This window comes from Babylonia areolata, chromosome 34 (assembly GCF_041734735.1).
Source record: "Babylonia areolata isolate BAREFJ2019XMU chromosome 34, ASM4173473v1, whole genome shotgun sequence".
NCBI classification, from domain to species: domain Eukaryota; kingdom Metazoa; phylum Mollusca; class Gastropoda; order Neogastropoda; family Buccinidae; genus Babylonia; species Babylonia areolata.
In genome coordinates this window covers 6,105,174-6,125,173 of record NC_134909.1, presented here as the reverse complement: position 1 = coordinate 6,125,173, position 20,000 = coordinate 6,105,174, and the positions used below count along the sequence as shown (strand labels likewise).

The 20,000-nt window shown below is 45.7% G+C and overlaps 1 protein-coding gene across 1 annotated transcript in view; it reads left to right on the top strand.

The window, feature by feature from the left end:
- LOC143277368 (dopamine D2-like receptor) overlaps nucleotides 1-20,000 on the top strand; it is a 44,700-nt gene that overhangs the window by 8,848 nt on the left and 15,852 nt on the right. Inside the window, 1 exon segment of the mRNA XM_076582151.1 lies at nucleotides 16,900-17,009. Coding sequence (XP_076438266.1) covers nucleotides 16,900-17,009 — 110 coding nt within the window.

Below are 20,000 nucleotides of genomic sequence, written 5' to 3'. Positions count from 1 at the left end.
CAGCAGATATACAATACTTAAATATCAACCTGCAGTAACCCACACACATAAAACAACACTACACCACGCAACGTGTAGACTGATCGTGGAATTAGGTGAATACGGGAACCTTCTCAACTCTCTTTCTCGAAAGTAATGTAGGATGGTAAGTCGTGTTTGACTATGACCATCAGAACAGCAGAGGAGGCACCTGCTGTTCCGACTATCTGGGCTAGAATTTGATTATTGTGGAGAGTGTCTTGCCCAAGTACATCCCCACTCTCTCGGCCAAGAGGGTTTTAGGACGGTCGGCGTTGGGATGGTTCCCAAAGGCCAACTAGCCCACAAGGCTGCAGAACTCAGAGCCAGTGCAGTTTTGCCTCCTAGTTGAGAGTCATAGTCCTTCACAAAAGACTAAGCTGTAAATGATTTCCCATTGCAATAGAGAAACCATAGATAATACAGATCTCGCTTTGCTTTTGGCCCAACTATATAAACTTACATCAATCTGTGATATGGGCTGAGTGTTGGGTCAGTTTCAGTTTCAGTAGCTCAAGGAGGCGTCACTGCGTTCGGACAAATCCATATATGCTACACCACATCTGCCAAGCAGCTGCCTGACCAGCAGCGTAACCCAACGCCCTTAGTCAATTCTTGAGAAAAAAAAATCGTGAGTAACAATGTCCGCGACAAACACGTGTCTGCCTGCTTGTCCGCGTCCAGACACCAATGACCCCGACAGGTCGTGAGTCTGGTGGGACAAGAGAGAGAACGGAGAGGGGTGCTGGTATGTTGGTGGGGGGTGGAGTGGGGGGTAGGGACCGGGTTGGTGTGTGCTAAGATCATTAGATGCTTCGCTTGCCATTCGCGATTGCCCAGAGGCCAATTTATCACTTATCGTTACTGATGAGAAAAGAGGGGGTTGGTTGAAGGGGGGAGGGAGGGGGATGGGGGTGATGATAGGGGAAGGGGGTGGGAGTGGGGGAGGTAGGGGCATGTGTGGGGTGGGGGGAGGAAGAGTGGTATGGTCGGGTGGGGATGGTAAGTGGGTGGTATGTGGCGTTTGACGTGGAGGACAAACGGGTGGTGTGTGTGTGTGTGTGTGTGTGTGTGTGTGTGTGAATGAAACTGAAACTGTTAACCCCTCATACCCCAACCAAAATAAAGTGAAATGCATTCAGAACTTCGCGCGCATCTAACCAATTCGCAGTTCAGATGGAACACTAAAGAGATTTCAGTTTGCTATATGTTCACATTACCGGACATAGGTTCGGTGATGTTCGTTCGCTTATTCTTCACACACACACACACACACACACACACACACACAAAGTGCACACGCACGTTCATTCATGTTCAGTAGACTGGCGTCTATATTGATGTCGACTGAACGAGTTCACGCTAATGTTTGATCTCCTCCTTTTTAGAAGTAGTGGTGGTGGTGGTGATCCAGCGAAATTCTGGGTTGGAACTGAAACCCTGCAGCAGAGAAGAAGAAGGAGGAGGAGGAGGACACTGCTGTCTAGGCTATAAGCAGAACCACACACTTCTTAGCCGACTGCGAGATCCCCCTGACAGGCCTGATGGTGCCGGACACTGATAAGTAGGTCAGCTGCTGTGCCTGCTAACCCGTCACTGACCCTTCTTTGTCTTCTGTCACAGCGTGGCAATTTGCGCGCCTCTTTTGAGCGGGCTGGTGAGCATACTCCTATTTCTGTGGCATTAATGTTTGTACTGTTGGAAAGAGCGGACACTTCTCTTTTTTGATGGTGGTAGTACTTTCCTTGGCTGGAAAATATTTTTTAAGATAGCAGTGTTTACTTGGAGGAGGAGAAGGAAGACAAGAACGACTACAACCACCAAAGAAACGTTGACCTGTCATTGGACGACTTTTTGTTTTTTCTTTTAGCTGGGGATTGTTGTTGTTGTCTTGTTGTTGTTGTTTAACCCTGTCATTTCTATTAAAAGAGAAGAAAAAAAACCGCAACACAAATTAATCCAAGACCTGTGGCGTTCCAGAACTTCACTGCGAGTGGTCGTGATCGTTGGTATTGAACACCTGAACTGATTTCAATAGCTGTACTGTCGTGTGTGTGTGCGTGTGTGTGTGTGTGCGTGCGTGTGTGTGTGTGTGTGTGTGTGTGTGTGTGTTATACATATCAATGTGCTCATGAGGTCATTATTAGTATTGTATCTATGCATCCCCCTTCAGGAGTGAATAAACTTCCTTTCCTTTTCTCTCTCCCTCCTCCCCCTCTCTCTCCATCTCTCTCTCTCCATCCTCCCTTCCCTCTCTCTTCCCCTTTCTCTCTCCCCCCTCTCTCTCTCCATCTCTCTCCCCCCCCCCCTCTCTCTCTCTCCACCCTCCATTCCCTCTCTCTCTCTCTTCTCCCTCCCAGACTCTCCCTCTCTCTCTCCCTCCCTCTTTCTCCTCCCTCCCTTCCCCCTCCCTCTCTCTCTCCCTGTCTCTCCCCCTCTCTCTCTCTCCCTCTGTCTGTCTGTCTCTCCCCCTCTCTCTCTCTCTCCCTGTCTCTCCCCCCTTTCTCTCTCTCCGTGCGTTTTTTCTCTCCCTCTCCCTCCCTCTCTCTCCTCCCTCCCTTCCCCCTACCTCTCTCTCTCCCTCTCTCTCCTCCCTCCTCCCTCCCTTTCTCTCTCTCCCTCTCTCTCCTCCCTCCCTCCCCCCTCCCTCTCTCTCTCCCTCTCTCTCTCTCCTCCCTCCCTTCCCCCTCCCTCTCTCCCTGCGTTTTCTCTCTCCCTCCCTCTCTCTCTCTCTCCCTCTCTCTCCTCCCTCCCTTCCCCCTACCTCTCTCTCTCTCTCCCTGTCTCTCCCCCTCTCTCTCTCCCTCTCTCTGTCTGTCTGTCTCTCTCTCTCTGCGTTTTCTCTCTCCCTCTCCCTCCCTCTTTGTCTCTCTCTCCCTCTCTCTCCCCTCCCTCTCTCTCTCTCTCCCTCCCCTCCCTCTCTCTCCGCTATCTCTCGAATCCTCCTCCTCCGACCTCCCCCAAAGAAGTGCAGGCACTGGGAGGAAGGTGGCAGAATGGTTAAGACGCTCATCCGTCAGTACAGTGTGCGTGTGAGAGTCTGGAGTTCAAACCCCGCTCTCGCCCTCCCTCCCACCTTGGACCTGGACAATCAAACTGAGCGATCTAGTCTTTCGGATGAGACGACAGACCGAGGTCCCATGTGCATGCCCGCACTTGACGCACTGAGATAAGAACCCATGACAACATAAGGGCAAAAATGTGTAAAGAAAATCCACGCTGATAGGAACACAATATGATAAGCACGCACTCAAGGCCTGACAAAGCGCGGTAGGGTTCAGCTGCATGGTCAGGCTTTTGCCCAGCAGATGTGGGTGTAGCGTATACGGATTTGTCCGAAAGCAGGCGCGCCTCTCTTTGAGACACTGAAACTGAAACTTGAATTTCAGTCACAGCTCTTCAGTCGGTCGAATCGAACCACAGGACTAATTACATTCAAACAGGTCGTCTCTTTACGCACACGAGACACAGATATACCCCCCACCCACACCCCCACCCTACCTATCCCTTCCCCTAATGCCCACCCCCTAAACAAAAACGTCTCCAAGACGTAGTGGTTCCGTGCTAGTCAATCTAATCCAATTAACAAAACATCCATCATGGTCTCTACGCAATAGACGACGGTAAAAAGACTGGCCAGAGAGAGAGAGAGGGGGGGGGGGGGGGGGGGGGGGCAGTTGTGGAGACTGGAAAGAAGTGCGGAAGAGGGAGGGTGGAGGTGGGGGAAAGGAAGAAGGGGGGAGAGTGAGAGAGGGGGGGGGGGGGTGGCCGTTGTGGGGGTGCGCTCACTTAAGTCTGGCTCCGCGACGACAATTATCGTCAGTTGAAGGAGGTGGTTAGGGTTAGGGGGGTTGGAGGGTAGAGGTTGGGGGGTGGGGTGGGGAGGGGAAGGGGGGTAGGTGGTCGCTTTCACTCTTGTCTGACTCCCCGTGACTAAGCGATAATTATCGTCAGTAGGTGGGGTGGGTGGGAGAGGAGGGAGGGAGAGGGGTTCACGAGGTGTGTGTGTGTGTGTGTTGCGTGTGTGTGCGCGCGCGTGTGTGTGTATGTGTGCGTGTGTGTTGCGTGTGTGTGTGTGTGTGTGTGTCGGGGGTGGGGACGAGGGACAGAGTGGGTGGTATCCACCTTGGAGAGGTCAGTCAGAACAGGTTACGTGAGTAGTTCATTCAAGTCTTTTTTTCTTCTTTTATTGTCTGTTTTTTTTTTTTTCTCCCTTTCCCCTGCCCCCATTGTGTAAAGCGTCATTATGCGGTGAGGGAGAAAGGGCGCTATCCGAATGTGTATTATAATCATAATATTTGTTATTATTATCATTATTATTGTAATTATTATCATACCACGATTCCGTTTCTTTTTCAACTCCTTTGTTCACAAACAAACCAAAACCGGGGATATGCAAAATACCACTAATGGATTAGATCCTCAGATTTTAATGAAATAGTAGCAAAACCAAAACAAAAAACAAAACAAAAAACAAAACTGATTGAGACAATGAACATGTAATGAAATGAGAGTGTAGGTAAAATCAATCCACTAGATGGGAATGGATGGATTGTATTGTATGGTATTGCGTTGTGTTTCGTTGTATTGTATTGAATTGCATTATGCTGCACTGTATCGCATTACACGTCAAAACACTGCATTTTATGTCGACATTGTATTGTATGGTGTTGCACCGTCTGTCGTCGTCGTGTCATTGTATCGTATCATCTTGTGTTATATATGTCTTTTTGTCTTATTGTATCCTGTCCAACTGAATTACATTTTCTTTTGTTACATCTCTGTGTGTGTGTGTGTGTGTGTGTGTGTGTGTGTATCTCCGTCTGTCTCTCTCTCTCTCTCTCTGTTTGTCTCTGTCTCTCTCTCCCTGTCTCTCTATGTCTCTCTCTCCCTCTCTCTCTGTGCCTCTCTCTCTCCCTCTGTCTCTCTTGTATCTCTCTCGTTGTTTTTCTGCCTAAGGAAACTTACGATCTTTGTTGATTTTTTCCGCTGTTGGAATGTCAGAAAACTGGGTATTGAATTATTTTTATTTTTATTTATTATTTTTTTTTTTTAGTAGCAAGAATGTGTTGTTGTTGTTTTTTGTGTGGAGGGGTTGGATTTTTTGTTTGTTTGTTTTTCTTCTTTCCATTCAACTTCAAACGGAAAATCATTAATCAAACACATACATTATTCAATCATCTAGCCAATTCGTACATTATCCTGCTTAGACTGCGTTTATGCTTAGATTATTCACGCACAAGCGTATTAGCAGACGACAGTTTCGCACTACCCGCGCGCAAAATATGTGTAACGTTACATCAGTTTGAACGGTAAATGCGTTTATCATTTTGTTCTCTCCATATCAGCCTATCCTCGACCATGTCACGTATGCCTATTGGTAGCTGGAATCTGTGTTTTGGTCACCGTGTTAATTTAATGTATGCTTTTGTCAGATCTAGTAAACTATAAGATTATATACTGCAAAGCTGCATTTCATCTTGAAGTTGTCCATTTAGGTTTGCCTCATTTCGTGTAAATTGATTAACGCAGTTTTGAATTTTCAGCGACTCAGCCTCGTTAAAATTGATCCATTCAGGTATTTAATTAGTTATATTCTCTTAAATAATGCACATTCATTTATACTCATATAAAGTAAATGTTAACTCTTTCTTTTGCACTGTATCCGAGTACTCGGTTCAGGATATTTAGAATCTATCACTGAACACCTTGTATGAATACAAGTTGCAGATTTGGCCACGTAATGACGCAATTTGCTTCACAGCCCTGTGATTGTTTTGTTAGTTTTCTGTAACTGCATAATTGGCAGATGGGTAATGAGTGGTCACTTTATACCTGTCAGTCATCTGACATAGACTCTTTCTTTGTTCTGCGTGGTCAAGATGTGTGATGGTGTCCTGTTTCCTACAACGCGCATACCTCAATCTACTCATTTAGTGTACATTGTAAACTGATCATTTGAGTCCTCTGTTTGCAGTATAAGCTTTAATCCTAAGTCAATACTGCAGTGTACTTCTCAAATCAGCATAGCTTTTCAATCACTTTAATTGCCTATTTAATGTATTAGAAATGTCATTTGATTGTCATTGTATTGGTCTTCAGCATTGCATTACCAGTGTAATCTTTCATGAATATGTATATGTCGTTTACATTCACTTGTGTGCATGCTTGTGTAATGACATTTGTATTGTATTGCAGTCACTGTCTTTCTTCCTTTAGTCTTCTCCTTTTTATGTCTCCATTTTTGTTTTTCTCTCTAACTTTGTAAATAAAGCATTAGAATAAACCATTGTTACTGGCACTATGTTCACGGCATGCGCGGGAATTCTTGTTTCCTTGTCATTCATCTCTTGTCTTTTGTATACCTTTATAAACCACTTCGGTGGTCTTGTACCACATAAATCATGGATACGCGATAAGTAAATAGTAAGCAAGATGTTGTTGGGTTGTTGTTTTTGGAGGGGTTGGATTTTTTGTTTGTTTGTTTTTTCTTCTTCCATCCAGCTTCCAAACGGGAAAATCATTATATCAAAACAGCATACAATTATATCATATGTAGCCAATCGCTTAGCTTCATCCTGCTTCAGACAGCGCTCTTAGGCTTCAGATAATGATTCACGCACAAGCTGTATTAGCAGACGACAGTTTTCGCAACTAACCCGCGCGCAGAATATGTGTAACGTTACTCCCAGTTTGAACGCAAAGCCGCTTACATCATTTTGTTCTCGCCAGACAGCCTACTCCTCGACCAGTGTCACGGTATGCTATTGGCTGAGCTGGAATCTGTGTTTCTGGTCCACCGTATTTAATTAATGTATCTTTTGTCAGATCAGTAAACTATAAGTATTATATACTGGCAGAATCGTCGCAATTCCATCTTTAAGTCTATTCCATTTATGTTTGCCCACGTTAAACTGATTTAACGCAGTTTGTAATTTTCAGCGACGAGCTCGTTAAAACTGACCCTATTCAGGTGACTTAAATTAAGATTATAAATTCATCTTAAATAATCAACACTTCATTTTATACTCATTATAAAGTAAATGTTGAACTCTTTCTTTTGCAACTTATCCGACGTAACTCGGTTCAGGACTCATTTAGAAATCTATCACTGAACACCTTGTAAGAAACACAGTTGTTGTCAGATTTGGCCAGATTAGTACCAATCTGCTTCACAGCCCACGTGATTGTCTTTGTAGTTCGCTGAACCTGCATAAATTGGCAGAGTGAGTAATGAGTGGTCACTTTATACCTGGTCAGTCATCTGACCAGAGGAGCTCTCTCTCTCTTGCTGCGTCGCAAGCAGTGTGTGAGTGTGTGTCCTGTGTTCCTACAACGGCAGACATCTCGCTTACTCCAGTATAGTGCTACATGATAAACTGACTCATTTGAGTCACTCTGAGTTTGACACAGTATAAGCTTTACCTAATAAATACTGTCAGTGTACTTTCATAAAATCAGCATAGCTTCAATCACTTTAACTGCACTATTTAAATGTATTAGAAATGTCATTTGATGTCAGTGTTTGGTCTTCACGCATATGCATTACCAAGTGGTAGTCTTTCCATGTAATATGTATACATGTGCTTTACAATTCACTTGTGCTGACATGTTGTGCTAATGACATTTGTTTGTGTCATTCCAGGCACTGTCTTATCTTCTCTTCTTAGTCTTCTCTTTTTATGTCTCCTTCTTTGTTTTTCTCTCATAACTATTGTAAATAAAGCAATAGAAAAACCCATTTGTGACTGGCCTCTATATGTTCCTGGCCTGTGCGCGGGAATTCTTGTCTATCCTTTCATTCAATCATCATTAGTTCTTTTGTACCGTACCCTATTAGAACCACTCGGTCGGCTACACATAAATCATGGATACGCGAATAACGTAAGAAGAAAGAAAGAAAGAAAGAAAAACAAGCGAAAGACCGAAAAGAAGGAAGGAAGGAAGGAAGGAATTGACGTTTGCAACACTGCATAGCGAAAGGACAGTGAGGAAAGAGAGAATCAAAGTTGAAGAGAAAGAAAGAAAAAAAAAGAGGCGATAACAAAGAACCTAGGCAGGGAAAAGAAAAAAACAACTAAACAACAACAACGAACCCAAATCAAGATAATACGTCCAGACACCTAGACACAGCACACACACACACACACACACACACACAGCACACACACACACACACAACTGACGCAGAAGATCAAGGGACACCACTCCCACAGATTCCCCCACCCACCCCCATACCCCCTGCCCTCCATCACTACCCTCTCTCTCCTCCCGAACCAAACCACACCCAGTCTGGCCATTTCCGGTGGCTGAACGAGCGCCCAGAGAGCGTCAAGCGGAGACAACTCTCGCATTTCCGTCACTGTAGCCACGACGATTGCCAGACCGGTGAGGTGGTGGTGGAGGTGGTGGTGGTGGTGGTGGAGGTGGAGGTGGTGGAAAGATGCGAAAGACAACGACATCAACAACAACAACAACCCACTCTGGAAAGAAAGGAAGAAAGAAAGGAAGGAAAGAAGAAAGGAAGGATTAAAGGTAGAAAGAAAGGAAGAAAGGAAGAAAGCAAAGAAGAAAGGAAGGAAGGAAGAAAGAAAAAAGAAAGGAAGGAGAAAAAGAAAGAAGGAAAGAAAGAAAGAAAAAAAAAAGAAAGAAAGAAGAAAAGAAAGAAAGAAAGAACTCAAAACCTTTTTAGGGGGTGGGGCAGGGGTTTTGTTGTTGTTTTGTTGTTGTTGTTTTGTGTGCGGTTTTTGTTGTTGTTGTTGTTGTGTTTTTTAAATTCAAGGATTAAGATTTTAGGCTTCGTCTGTTGTTTGAGACAGAAAGAAAAAACAGAACGAAAGGAAGGGAAGAAGAAAACGGAGAAATGAAGAAAGGCAGGAATGCAGTAAGAAAGAAAGAAAGAAAGAAAGAAATATAGATAGATAGATAGATAGATAGACAGGGATGAGGGAAGGGAGGAAAGAAGAAAAAACGAAAGGCGAGGATAGAAGGAAGGAAGGAAGAAAAAAGAAGGAAGAACAGAAAAAAAAATGAAGAAAGGAAGGAAGGAAGGAAAGAAACAAAGAATGAACGAACGAAAGCAATAATGAGAGAAACAAGGAAGACAGAAAGACAAAACAGACAGAAACAATCAGCGAACGAAAGACAGAAAAAAGAAAGAAAGAAAGAAAGAACGAACGAAGGAAGCAAAGAAAGACAGGCCCAAAATAGAAAGAGTCGACAGAATTCCAAGCAGCGAGCCACGCCAGTGCATCTGACAAAATGGAAAGAGAGGGGGGAAAGAGACTGGGGGAAGGGGGGGGTGTTGGGGGGGGGGGGAGGGACAAACAGAGAATGAAGGGGAGGGAGAATGAAGGAGTGGGGGGGGGGGGGGGGGACAGGAGGAATAAACCAAATGAATCTGTCTTTTTCTCTGTGTTTCTGTCCATGTCACACGCACACACACACACACACACACACATATACATAAATACACACACACGCACGAACGCACACACACACACATATACATACACACACACACGCTTGAACGCACACGCACGCAAACAGACACACGCGCATACAAAAACTCTCTTTCTGTGTCTCCCTCCCCACACACACACCACCCCCTACCGCCGCACTGCCCCCCTCTCTCTCTCCTCCCTCTCTCTCTCTCTCTCTCACTCACACACACACACACACACCACCCCCTTCCGCCGCACTGCCCCCCCTCTCTCTCTCTCTCTCTCTCACTCACACACACACACACACCACCCCCTTCCGCCGCACTGCCCCCCCTCTCTCTCTCTCTCTCTCTCACTCACACACACACACACACACCCCCTTCCGCCGCACTGCCCCCCCTCTCTCTCCTCTCTCTCTCTCTCTCTCACTCACACACACACACACACACACCACCCCCTTCCGCCGCACTGCCCCCCCCTCTCCTCTCCTCTCTCTCTCTCTCTCACTCACACACACACACACACACACCACCCCCCTTCCGCCGCACTGCCCCCCCTCTCTCTCCTCCCTCTCTCTCTCTCTTCTCACTCACACACACACACACACACACACGAAATCTTTCACACACACTCTGTCTATATCTCCCCCATCCCTCTCTTACTCCACCATCCCCCCCCCCCAGTCACCCCTCCCCTCCATCATCCCCCCCATCTCTCCCACTCTCTCTATCCCTCCCTCCTTTTCTCTCTCTCTACCCTCCCAACCCCCCACCCTCACTCCACCCCCACCCCTCCTCTCTCTCTCTCTCTCTGACGTAGCAGTAAGGAAAGGAAGAAGAAACAGAAATCCCACAAGAGCTTCACCGCCCTTTCTCCTCTGCCCCTCCCCCCCCCCCACCCCCCCCCCCCCCCCCCCCCCTCCACCCCACCCCCCGCCACACACACACACCCGCTTTTCACCCCAGAAGCCCCCTCCCTCCCCATCCCCGGAGAAGGATCCATCCACCTATAAGGAATCCTGATCGTCTACAGGCTTTGTGGCCCTGACGAGGGGTGATGGGGGATTTGAACGCGGTGGTAGCGGGTTCGTTTCATCCGGGAGGATTGAGAGAGTTCCACTGGAAGGGGAGGAAGAAAAGAAAAACAAAAGAAACCTAAAAAAAACAACACAAAAAACACCAGATTGTGAAGAAAAGGAAGGGAAAGACTGGAGAGAGAGAAGAGAGGTAAAGAAAGAAAGAAAGAAAGAGACATAGAGAGAGAGTGAGTGAGAGAGAAAGAAAGAGGTGGATGGGGAGAGAGAGTGAGAGACGGAGGGAGGAGAGATAGAGCTAGAGAGAGAGAAAAGGAGGAGGAATCGAGAGAAGAAGAAAAGAAACTGAAAGAGAGAGAGAAAAAGAGGGGGAGAGAGAAAGAAGAAGAAGAGGCAGATAAAGAGAGAGAGACAGAGAGAGACAGAAAGAGAGAGGAGACAGAGAGAGACAGAGAGGTGGGGAGACAGAGAGAGACACAGAGAGAGAAAGGAGAAATCAATAGAAGAAGGAAGTTAAAGACTGGAGATGATTTTTTTCTATTTATATGTCAGGACCCCTTAGGAAGGGGTACATGAACCACATATAGTGAACACTACATCATATATATATCTACATATCTATATGATACAGTTGGGCCAACAGCAAAGTAAGAGCTGTACTATCAATGGTTTCTCCACTGCAAGGGGAAATCATTTACAGCTTAGTCTTTTGTGAAGGACTATGACACTCAAACTAGAAGGTAAAATTGCACTGGCTCTGAGTTCTGCAGCCTTGGGGGCTAAATGGTCTTTGGGAACCATCCCAACGCCGACTGTCCTAAAACCCTCGTGGCCGAGAGAGTGGGGATGTACTTGGGCAAGACACTCTCCACTATAATCAAATTCTAGCCCAGATAGTCGGAACAGCAGGTGCCTCCTCTGCTGTTCTGATGGTCATAGTCAGACACGACTTACCATCCTACATTACGTTCGAGAAAGAGAGTTGAGAAGGTTCCCGTATTCGCCTAATTCCACGATCGGTCTACACGTTGCGTGGTGTAGTGTTGTTATATGTGTGTGGGTTACTGCAGGTTGATATTTAAGTATTGTATATCTGCTGTCATCATCGCATATGTTTGTTTATAGTTATTGTTTGGAAGGTAGCAGAATGGTAAATAAAGAATGGTAATGTTGTTTTTTTTCCCTTGCGTGCAGTTTTATCTGTTTTTTCCTATCGAAGTTGATTTTTCTGCAGAATTTTGCCAGGAACAACAACTTTTTGTTGCCGTGGGTTCTTTTACCTGCGCTAAGTGCATGCTGCACACGGGACCTCGGTTTATCGTCTCATTCGAATGACTAGCGTCCGTACCACCTCTCAAGGTCTAGTGGAGGGGGAGAAAATATCGGCGGCTGAGCCGTGATTCGAACCAGCGCAATCAGATTCTCTCGCTTCCGAGGCGGACGCGTTTCCTCTAGGCCATCACTACACACACACACACACACACACACACACACACACACACACACACACACACACACATATATATATATATATATATATATATATAGAGAGAGAGAGAGAGAGAGAGAGAGAGAGACAGACAGAGAGAGAGAGAGAGAGACGTAGACTACCCTGACAAAGAAACAGAATCCATGACAGTCAATATTCTCTGTCACAACGTAGTTGTTTCTCAGAATTTTAAAGCTGTGTTTGAAAACGAAGAAAGGTGTCGAACAATGTCAAGGGAGGTTCAATGTAAACAAATTTTCCTGTCTACAATATGTAGGCTTAATAAATGTCTTATCGCATATTCGTGGACAGCAAAGAACAAAGTATCAATTCTTACCATAACTGACCGCAAAAAAAACCAACAAAAAAACAAACAAACAAACAAGCAAACAAAAAATAAACGTGTTCTGTATCTGTAGGGATGATGGACAGTTATTGTCAGAAATACATTTTTTTTAAACATGTTCTTAATTTCCATTTTTATGACATAGACAATTGACACACGTGTAAAATACGTGTAAAAGAAACGGGGAAACTGACAAAACGGATAAAAACATGATGAAAGCAAAATATAATGACACATGTAAAGTATTCCAAGCAATACAAGTGCGAATAAGTGTATATATAGATACATCATGTTTATACGTCATCAAATATGAGATAAGATATCCATGCCACTCAAAATGTCTCATTTCATTGATACTAGAAATAGGGGGGGAAACATCGTGTCACAACACACACACACACACACACAAGACAGTCAAGTGAAAACAAAAATGCTAACGACAGGTGAATATTCCACCCGTACAGACAACCGTCAAAATATTTAACACATTTTCACATTTTTACCTTAATTGTGGCAGTTACGGGTAGATTCTTGAATTATTGTCATGTAGGGCAACCATTTTATTTTAAATTCATTTAATGTCCATGCCATTCTTGCGTTATGTTTGTATGATATGGATCTCATCGTTATATCATATCTAAGATGTTTATCCATATTTAGCATTAGGCATGACCGGGGCATTGCAAAATATTCCTCTAAAATGTAAACGTGTAACTATGTTCGAGATATGATCAGACCATTTCTGCTATCTGCGATAGGCGAGAGGGGGGGGGGACGTATTGGTAAATGCTGAAACAAACCAGAGAGAAAAGCAGCTAATGGAAGGGAAGGAAGAGAGAGAGACGGAGAGACAGAGACAGAGAGAGACAGAGACACAGAGAGAGACAGACAGAGAGAGTTGGGGAGTCTCCTCGGATTTGTTCGCCTTGTGCGTGTCTGATCAAATTATGTTTCGGTTTTTCCTCTTCTCTCTTCTGAGTAGTTTTGCAGACTTCCGCAAGCCCCCCCCCCCCCCCTCCCCTCCCCTCCCCCTCTCTCTCTATCTCTCTGTCTGTCTGTCTTTCTTTCTGTCTTTCCCTGCACGCGGAAAGCTTTTTCTTTTTCCCATTCCACTATCCACCACCACCCTTCCACGCCCCCCCCCCCCCCATCACTCTCTCTCTCCCTCTCTCCCCACCTCTCTCTCTCTGTCTGTCTTTCTGTCTTTCCCTGCACGCGGAAAGTTTCTTTCTCCCATTCCACTATCCACCACCACCCTCCAACGCCTCCCCCCACACCCACCCCCACCACTCTCCCTCTCTCCCCACCTCTCTCTCTCTGTCTGTCTTTCTGTCTTTCCCTGCACGCGGAAAGTTTCTTTCTCCCATTCCACTATCCACCACCACCCTCCAACGCCTCCCCCCACACCCACACCCACCACTCTCTCTCTCTCTCCCTCTCTCTTTCTCTCTGTCTTTCCCTGCACGCGGAAAGTTTTTTCTTTCTCCAATACCCCTATCCACCACCACCCTCCCACACACCCCCCTCCCCACCCCCACCACTCTCTCTCTCCCTCTCTCTTTCTCTCTGTCTTTCCCTGCACGCGGAAAGTTTTTTCTTTCTCCAATACCCCTATCCACCACCACCCTTCCACGCCCCCCCCCCCCCCACCCCCCACGTCTCTTTCTCTCCCCCTCTCTCTGCATATGAAAAGCACGTGGGCGGATGATGATGATGATGGTGACATACATGTGATAAATGTGTGTGTGTGTGTGTGTGTGTGTGTGTGTGTGCGCGCGCGTGTTCATGCACATGTGCGTAAGTGTATGTGTATGCCTGCGTTTGTGCGTGTGTGTGTGTGCGTGCATGTGTAGGTTTGTGTGCACGCGTGCGCTTCGGATAGAATAGGTGAGAAAACCCCGGTCAGAAAACAAGCACGCTTCAGTATCTGACTTCACCTCATTCACCCCCTTTCCCCCACCCACGCCCCACCCCCACCTCCCTCTCAAAACCCCTCCCCTCCTTCCCAGCCCCAACCCCGCACACCCACACCCCCAACCCACCACTCCAAAAAATAATAATGAAAAGATAGATTTTTTTTCGGGGGTGTGCATGCTGGGTATGTTCTTGTTTCCATAACCCACCGAACGCTGACATGGATTACAGGATCTTTAACGTGCGCATTTGATCTTCTGCTAGCGTATACACACGAAGGGGGGTTCAGGCACTAGCAGGTCTGCACATATGTTGACCTGGGAGATCGGAACAATCTCCACCCTTTACCCACCAGGCGCCGTTATCGTGATTCGAACCCGGGACCCTCGGATTGAAGGTCCAAAGCTTTAACCACCTGGCTATTGCGCCCGTGGAAAAGATAGGTTATAATGTGAAGAAGTTCCGTCCTGGACTGCTCATCACTGATGGGTGAGGACAATACAGCTTTCACAGCCTTTGTGGATCTGATGTCTCTCTGATCTGATGTGCCTGTTGGAGGGGGCAGCTTCTGATTACTCTTGATACTTTCTCTCTGCCTTGGTTCTGGTGGTGATGGTGGTGGTGATAGTGGTGGTGGTGGTGATGGTGGTGGTGGTGATGATAGTGGTGGTGTTTTCTTTTCTTTTTTGGTCTAACTTCCAGGTGTTGAACAAAGCGTGTCTATGTGTGTGTGTGTGTGTGTGTGAGAGAGAGAGAGAGAGAGAGAGAGAGTGTGTGTGTGTGTGTGTGTGTTTGTATGTGAGACAACACACACACACACACACACACACACACACACACACACACATCAGAATCAGACAAAAAGCTATTCTCTTCTCAAATTATGTATGTTGTGCTTTAGACTGGATTACAGACTAGATTAGTTTCAATTGAGTTCACTATAGGAAGGACGAAAAGATGGAAGGAAGAATGGGAAGGAGAGAGGAAGAGAGGGAGGAAAGAAGGGAGGGATGAAAGAAAGAAGGAAGGAAGGAAGTTTTGAAGGAAGAAAGAAATAAAGAAAGAATGGAGGGATGAAAGAAGGAAGGAAGGTTGGAAAGACGGAAGAAAGGAAGCAAGGAAGGAAAGTTGAAAGGAAGAAAAGAAGGGAGGAAGAAAGGAAGAAAGAAAGAAAGAAAGAAAGAAAGAAAAGAGTCCTTGCCGATTCTCCACTCTCCAGAAGACATGACCTCAATGGAGTATACAGTCAAACTGAACGTCTTGTCATTCGGATGAGACGACAATTTGAGGTGTCTGTGGCTACCACGCATTTGGCGCACTGGAAAAGAACCCATGGCAACAAGATCGTGTTGTCTTCCGGCAAATATCTGTAGAAGAAATTCGCTCTGACAGGTACACAAAGACATATGCATGCACTCAAGGCCTGACTAAGCGCGCTGGTTATGCTGCTGTCAGGCATCTGCCGTGCAGATGTGGTGTTACGTATATGGGTTTGACCGAACGTAACAGTGGAGTGATGGCCTAGAGGTAGCGCGTCAGCGTAGGAAGCGAGCGAATATGAGCGCACTGGTTCGAATCACGGCACAGTCGCCATTACTTATTCCCCCTCTACTAGACCGTAAGTGGTGGTCTGGACGCTAGTCATATGACCTTCACCCTTTGTGCAGGTGGTGGAGGGGTGGTGGTGGTTACATGACCTTCACCCTGTGTGCAGGTGGTGGAGGGGTGGTGGTGGTTACATGACCTTCACCCTGTGTGCAGGTGGTGGAGGGGTGGTGGTGGTTACATGACCTTCACCCTGTGTGCAGGTGGTGAAGGGGTGGTGGTGGTTACATGACCTTCACCCTGTGTGCAGGTGGTGGAGGGGTGGTGGTGGTGGTGGTTACATGACCTTTACCCTGTGTACAGGTGGTGATGGTGGTGGTTACATGACCTTCACCCTGTGTACAGGTGGTGGAGGGGTGGTGGTGGTTACATGACCTTTACCCTGTGTACAGGTGGTGGTGGTGGTGATTACATGACCTTTACCCTGTGTACAGGTGGTGAAGGGGTGGTGGTGGTTACATGACCTTTACCCTGTGTACAGGTGGTGGGGTGGTGGTGGTTACATGACCTTCACCCTGTGTACAGGTGGTGGAGGGGTGGTGGTGGTTACATGACCTTTACCCTGTGTACAGGTGGTGGTGGTGATGGTGGTGGTTACATGACCTTCACCCTGTGTACAGGTGGTGAAGGGGTGGTGGTGGTTACATGACCTTCACCCTGTGTACAGGTGGTGGAGGGGTGGTGGTGGTTACATGACCTTCACCCTGTGTGCAGGTGGTGAAGGGGTGGTGGTGGTTACATGACCTTTACCCTGTGTACAGGTGGTGAAGGGGTGGTGGTGGTTACATGACCTTTACCCTGTGTACAGGTGGTGGGGGTGGTGGTGGTTACATGACCTTCACCCTGTGTACAGGTGGTGAAGGGGTGGTGGTGGTTACATGACCTTTACCCTGTGTGCAGGTGGTGGAGGGGTGGTGGTGGTGGTGGTTACATGACCTTTACCCTGTGTACAGGTGGTGGGGGTGATGGTGGTGGTTACATGACCTTCACCCTGTGTGCAGGTGGTGGGGTGGTGGTGGTGGTGGTTACATGACCTTTACCCTGTGTGCAGGTGGTGGAGGGGTGGTGGCTGAGCGACCTTCTCTGTGACGCCTGGGTGGCCGCTGACGTCATGGCCTGTACGGCGTCCATCCTCAACCTGACGGCCATCAGCGTGGACCGGTCAGTGGGGGCTGGGGGTTGGCAGTGTGATGGTGTGACTGCAGCAACGTGACAATCATCATCATCAGCGTCATCATCATCGCCACCGTCATCATCATCACCATCATCATCATCATCACCACCACCCATCACCATCATGATCATCACCATCATCATAATCATCACCATCGCCATCACAATCATCATCATCACCATCACCATCATGTCGTCGTCATCATCATCTTCTTCTTCTTGTTGTTCTTCCTCTTCTTGTTCTTCTTCATCATCATCATCATCATCATCATAGTAACGATAAAGATAAGAAGAAATCATTATTATCATTAATAGTCAGTCAGTGAGAGTGCACAGTGTGATCATGTCAATGCAGCAACATGACAATCATAACCATCATCATCATCATCATGGTAACGATAGAGATAAGAAGAACGAGAACTCATTATCGTCATCATTCTTAATGCACAGTGTATTGCTGTCAGTGCAGCAACACAGCAGTCATCATCGTCATCACCATCACAGCAGCGATAAAGATCAATGATACACAACAAGAAGAACGATAAAGATGATAATTACAAAGAAGAAGAAGATAATGAAGAAGAAGATAATAAATAATAATAATAATAATGGTACTTATATAGCGCTAAATCTTGTGCATAAACAAATCAAAGCGCTTTCGCACCAGTCATTCTCACGCAAGCATAACTCTAAAACTGAAAAAAACTAAAAAGACAAGGAAGAGGCAGGGAAGGGAGGCTACTTTGGGAAGAGGTGGGTTTTAAGGCCAGACTTGAAAGAGCTGAGTGTGGAGACTTGACGAAGCGAAAGAGGAAGTTCATTCCAATTGCAAGGTCCAGAGACAGAGAAAGAACGGTGGCCAACAGTCGAGAGTTTGAATCTGGGTATATGTAAGTGGAGTGGATCCGAAGCTGATCGTAGTGAGCGAGATGGAGTGTAGAGGTGAAGGCAGCCACAGAGATAGGAAGGGGCTGATTTGTGAATACATTTGTAGCATAGAGTGCTGATCTTGTACTTTATTCGGTGTGAGACAGGGAGCCAGTGGAGATGTTGCAAAAGAGGAGTGGTGTGCTCAGATCTTTTCTTTCTGAGGACGAGTCGGGCAGCAGAATTTTGTATGCGCTGAAGGGACTGAATGGATGAAACAGGCAAACCAGACAATAGAGAGTTACAGTAGTCAAGGCGATAAAGTAGAAGATGACGATAAAGTAGAAGAACAACAAGAAGAAGGGATTCATCATGCGAACCTTAAGATACATCTTATGTCTTCTTTTCTTCCGAATTCAGATAATTACAACCACCTCCAAGGCTGAAGGCGAAAGGATTAAAAGCCGATTCCGAAGAAAAAGACTGACCTACTTAACTTATTTATTTGGACTCCTTTTAATTCGGAGCATAGGGCCACGCTGATAACATGTTTTTCTTAATTCTCTGTCTAGACTATTACAAGTGCCCATTCGAGTCGCGTAAAATAGAAAAAAAAAAAAAAAAAAAAAAAAAAACCCACCACTTTTCCCTTTACGCCCCAGTACAAAAATCAGTTTTCTGACCTAACTAAAAAAAAAATTTTTTTTTTTTAAGTACCTTGTTCAGACGGCTGCTAAAGAAAAATGTACAAAAAACAACAGCTATTTTCTAAAAATAGGAAAACTGTTTTCTTTTTCCACAGAATTAAAAAACAAATTATATAGTTACCCGTCCTATTAACTTTGGATGAATCTCTCTCTCTCTCTCTCTCTCTCTCTCTCTCAGTCAATGTTCACCAATGGTAATTCCCTTCTACGGGAGCAATAAAAGGTGGAGTTCCTCAAGGATCTGTTCTAGGGCCGCTTCTATTCTGCATATTTATTAATGATTTTCCTTTGTCTTTATCAGACTCCAGAGTTTCGTGTGACCTTTTTGCAGATGACACTTCCCTTCATTGCAGTGCTGTCAGCGTTGCCTCAGTTCAGAATTCTCTTCAATGGGGCTTAAATGATGTTTCTAAATGGTGCAGATCCAACTGTAGGACGCTTCATCCCCAAAATACAAAGAGTATGATTATCACGTCAAAACAAAAGCATAAAAAATCCGCTTGTTCTCACCCTGAACATCGACGATAACTCCATTGATCAAGCTCGCGAGCACCGCGTCTTGGGAGTCATAACTGATGGAGAACTGAAATGGCAAGCTCACATTGATTCTGTCTGTAACAGGTTGGCACGCAGTCTGTTCTTACTCAATCAGCTCAAACCTTACATGGACAGTGAAGCTCGCAAAATGTTCTTCCACGCTCACTGTCTTTCTCACGTCAGCTATGCATCTGTTGTCTGGAGCTGTGCTGCAGATGTTCACCTTAAGAAAATACATTTTCTCCACAAAAGAGCAGCCAGATTAATTCTACCAGATCACTCACTGTCAACTTTAGAAAAGCAAGCCAGATTAAATATCCTTCCACAGAGTACTCATGTACAAAACGCACAATAACTTGGCACCACAATATCTAAAACATCTGCTTACACGAGCCTCATGCCGATACGGCTCTAACAAATACATTTTACCACGCACCCGAATTGATATGTTCAAAACTAGACTTGCATTTTCGAGTGCATCCCTGTGGAACTCCCATCCTTTGCACATGCAAACGGGCAGTTCTCTACCTATTTTCAAATCAAGACTACATAAATATCTTCACCCATTCCAACAGTAGATAACTCTGATCTTTGAATTACTGTAGGCAGTAACAAAGATGTCAATTATGTCTCATTTATTGTATCAGTTATTGTTGTTGTTGTTCTTTTTCTTGCTTTCTCATTTTACCTTGTTTTGTTTTGCTTCTCTTGTCCTTTTTATTTCTTCTTTTCTTTCTTTCTTTTCTTCTTTCGTTCTATTCTATATGCATGCATAAATATATTCATTTCGTTCTGTCATAATCGTGACAAATGTCCAAGTAATATTGGTGATGGTGGTAGTCACTGTAGTATGTTGCACTTGCCATAC